The following is a 4,287-nucleotide window of genomic DNA, read 5'->3' as shown; positions in this document are numbered from 1 at the left end:
GAATGTCAAATTCAAGCTAAATAAGTTACTTTATTATTAAGTACATTCTAATTTCTTCAAAATGAATAGATCCAAACCACCTATTAGCTGAATTTACTCGCTGCACAAGAACGGTAGCCGAGAGATAAAGTGCTTACGGCACAGAATAAATCCAACACTTGTCACGGCAAACTGACAAACACCATACACAAGATGCAGATGATGATCATGTATGTGTCAAATTCGATGTAATGTACATTACTCCATAACCATTCCACTCACGAAAGGGAAGATGAAACCACCGTATATATATTATTTTCAAAGGGATGCACATTTCAATGGTAGTAACACAGAAGGGACTTTTTAAGCGAAGGCTGCACACACATAAGGGTCATTTCGAGTGAGGTCTGCAGGGTAGGCCGGCTGCTTCTTTCTTTCCTTTACAGATACTTGACGAGAAGCCAAACTATGACTGCAAGAATCACGATGGCGACAACAGATAGAAGCAGGCACATACATGAGCAGCCACCTTTGGTGCGCTTGCTCAGAATTGCAAGCCTCTTTTGCACGCGCTGACAAAAGAGAATTATGTATCAGTGTTCCATTGCAAACTTGAGAAGTTTAAATAGCATGTTGCAGTAAAAAATTCTACATAGTACTCTGTTCCAAATTGTATGTCGTTCTGGGTTTTTGAAGTACATGCTATATAACTGTTGCTATGTATCTAGACATAGTCACATAGTGTATCCAGAACTTACAATCTGGAATGAAGGGAGAGCGGTTAAGCAATGCTACGTTGTAGTAGTTTAAGCAATAGCAGCGGTTTAAATACTGATACTAAATGCTAACCTGAAGACGTGAATTTGTAACATCAACATGATCTTCAAGGTCATCCTGCAAACAAGATAACAAGTTATCATCAAGTGTAAAAGACACATATACTACTGGTTTTTGTTATATGGCACTAACTATCAATCTTGTGTGCAGGGTAAGTTCTTCATTGACTGCTAATGCAATATGCTTTGTGCTCAGCACTGTCTCTTCCAGTTTCTCAAGACCCTCATCTTGCTCTGCAAAATATTGATACACAACTCAAATAAATAAAGCGCCATGAAATGGTTCTTGCTCCCACAACTGCCATTTCCAAGAAACCTAGATCTGTACCAACCAAATATGAAATGCAAATGGTGTGAAGAAACAGTGCTACATGATCTCATGCAAACAGCACCCTTTTAGTAAGGTTCATCAAGAAAACACTACTGAACAAACCACAAAAAAACAATACCTTTCATAATTTGCCTCTGAAGGACAACAATCCCTTGGTTATCTAACCCAGCAACTCTGCTCATGTCATCTGCCTTTTTACTCTGACCAAGCAGATCCTCCCTAAATTGGAAAATAAAAGGGTACATGTTCACATATTAGTTCTAACAAAAATCATAATAATACTTACCTAAAAACACGAATACAGTAAATTAATGTATTTAAAAAATAGATTAAGATTTAGGAAGGACGAATTCCTACAGAGATCATTGTTAACACAACAGACCTGTTAGCAAAGTTTGACATGTTGAAACTTGTCGCCATCTGCTTTGCTTTAGACTTCAAACTGGAAAACATGTCTTGGCGCTTATGCATCTCCTTGTCAGTGCTGCACAAGTCAAAAGAAATCAATTTCAAGCAAAAAAGCTTGATAGTATGCAAAAAAGGATCATAGTAAATGTTTAAACATCAAACTATGAAGTTCTTTGTCATGGAATAATATCTTCCATTGACATGCAAATCCTTCTCATAATGAATTTTCTCTCAACTTATACATACAAAACATGTATATCGTGAAATGCTGCCCACACCATCCTAGTAATCAGCAGAACAAAGGAATCATGTTTTCATTTGTCAGTAGGAAACCATTTACTAGTATAACCAACAAGTTACACTCTTTTCATGTAATAACCTAAGGGCCTTTTGGATCAGTTCCCCAGCAGGCATCCAAGTTTTGGCCCTGCCCATTCAATTTGGCTGGGCTGCAATGCTGATGCATCAGCTGCAGTGGTCCAAGAAGTGCCGCACATTTTGTAATAATATTTGCCTATTTGACCTTTTATTTTCTAAACTATCTGCCCAGTATGTGATCCATTTATACCATGAACGTATTTGTGATTTAATCTAAAAAAGATCCATGATTGATGTATCTTGAAATCTTAAAAAAAAACCACTGGCATGTGGACCCCACATGCCAATCACTGTTTAAGAAAAATTTGCCATGCACGGTTGTAACCAAGTCTCATTTTGGGTTGGTTACAAACCAAATGCTATATTTATAACATAAATTTAGTATTATCCTAACTTTGGCCATGACCAATAGGTTAGGCCTCCTGGGGTCTAGAGTCTACAAGAAAACAAACCATCAGACAATCTATTCTGGAACAATGTAAATTTGTGCACAGCACATAAGCCAAGTAACTCAATTTTTAGTACAGTGCCTGGCATAGCCAGCTTCATAACATTTCATTTCATCACCTAAGGTGTTTATCTTTATTGATTCACTTATTCATAGCATAGTTCAGTGCTCAATCATTCGAGTACCACTTTGCATCCCTAGATCTAGTACCAGCCATATTTAACATCATAATCCTTCATTTACAACCACATCCAATATTGTTCCATTTTGATTATAAGGACACATCAATTATGAAATTGACAGAACAGATCATCAGTTTAAACAAGTTCTCCAAGATTCAACAGATATTTGTTTCATTGCTAAGCATCAGACTTGACAAAAACAAATATGGGGTCTTTGCAAGCACTCCACATCATTACTATCACAGAATTACAGAAGTAGTTGCAATAGGACATACATTGACTTTGGAGGAATTCTGCCAAGCAACGACTCCAAGCTATCCAGTCTAGTCCCAAGAATAGTTATTTTTCTCCGGATGGCTGAAGTATGCCGCATAATTTCTGGGCCTGATTGTGGAAGGGACCCTCTATCAGCAATCATGGAACTGATGTCATCAGCAAGTCTGGATGCTTCATTGTACTCCTTCATCCACGGGTCCGAAGATGATGCCATGGCTGGTTAATTCAAAATGACAGAACACGTCATGTGAGCAGAACTTGGATAAGCATAACAGCATAAACAACAATGTTGTAACCCATTATCATACAATTACATTGTAATAAACTAGTATCATGTAGAGCCCTTTCATATAATGTAAAGCACCACAAGAACTGGGCTGAAAAGGCAGGGAGCTCTTGTGAGCAAGTTATCAACAGACAATCTCTAGGCATTTCTGTCTATCAATGCCATTATTGAGCACAACAAGTTTCATAAAAAAGTTTAAAGGTTGCACTTACGAGAAACAAGACTACTCAAGCTTACAGTGACCATTGCCATAAAAAAAGTTGGCCTCTGCTGCAGCTAACCCCAACATGAGGATGACTATAGTATGCTGTCCCTTGTTCCCAGCTTGTTGGTCACGGGTCAATATTTAATCATGACAGACTCAAATCACGTTTCTGACTTGTAGAACTGAAACAAGATAACTCTCTTCACAGCAATTATTAATCCTACTGCACTACGTTACTCAATTCGTAGAAGCCTCGTGCTGAACGCAGAAAGACCAAATCAAAATCCTAGAATTCGCCATGAATCCAAAATGCCCCCATGATATCCCTTCTCCCCACTGTTGAATCGCACGTATCCGTCTACAGAATCACCAAAATCCCCAGCCGCCGTTCCCCAGAAAGACCCTGCCGAGATCCCAACAGCCACATGTGATGTGACCTCACCCAGCGGGCACCGACGGGGAGGAAAACAAACAGGACGTAGAGGAAAGATTAGAGCGGGAATCGGCAAACCTGGTAGATCCGGACGCGCAAATCGGAGGACCGGAGTTCGGAACCGGACCTCGGCCGAGTCGCCTCCCCCTCTTTTCGGCGTGTCTTTGACGAAGCTCTGGGCCTCTGGCCACTGGCGTTGGCGAGCAAGAGAGGCGAGTAATTAGACCTTTTCTTTTAATTTGTTCAATTGTTTGTGAGAAATATAAAAGACGGACGCGTTGCCGTGAGTGCATGACGCAGGTAAAGGGGAACGGCGGAGCCCACCTCGTTTAGCTTGGAACGACTAGAGATGGCAATACGTAAATACCCACCGGGTATTACTACCCCATACCCATACCCACGACAAAAAAATAACCCCACCGGGTCACCCATATACACTGGTGGGTATGGATTTACCCCCATACCCATACCCACGTGGGTATGTGTCACCCATCGGGTCACCCGTACCCACAAAAATTAAACATC

The 4,287-nt window shown here is 40.2% G+C and overlaps 1 protein-coding gene across 2 annotated transcripts; it reads right to left on the bottom strand.

The window, feature by feature from the left end:
- Window positions 1-270: 270 nt before the first annotated feature.
- LOC100217094 (SNARE domain containing protein) lies at window positions 271-4,084 on the bottom strand. Of its 2 annotated transcripts, none has more exons than NM_001143463.1 (7): window positions 3,841-3,946; window positions 2,838-3,054; window positions 1,529-1,630; window positions 1,265-1,365; window positions 949-1,049; window positions 829-873; window positions 271-551 (listed from the first exon to the last, which is right to left on the bottom strand). In NM_001143463.1, exons 2-7 carry the CDS (start codon window positions 3,050-3,052, stop codon window positions 420-422), a joined length of 696 nt encoding a protein of 231 aa, NP_001136935.1. In that variant the 5' UTR covers window positions 3,053-3,054; window positions 3,841-3,946; the 3' UTR covers window positions 271-419. The 2 variants fall into 2 exon arrangements, with proteins under 2 accessions (NP_001136935.1, XP_008676698.1); XM_008678476.4 differs by lacking the exon at window positions 271-551 and adding an exon at window positions 563-740 and having other exon boundaries at window positions 3,841-4,084.
- Window positions 4,085-4,287: the final 203 nt, after the last annotated feature.

This window comes from Zea mays, chromosome 4 (assembly GCF_902167145.1).
Source record: "Zea mays cultivar B73 chromosome 4, Zm-B73-REFERENCE-NAM-5.0, whole genome shotgun sequence".
In the NCBI taxonomy this organism is placed as follows: domain Eukaryota; kingdom Viridiplantae; phylum Streptophyta; class Magnoliopsida; order Poales; family Poaceae; genus Zea; species Zea mays.
The sequence above is the reverse complement of the archived record's forward strand: the minus strand, read 5'-3'. Positions and strand labels throughout refer to the sequence as shown.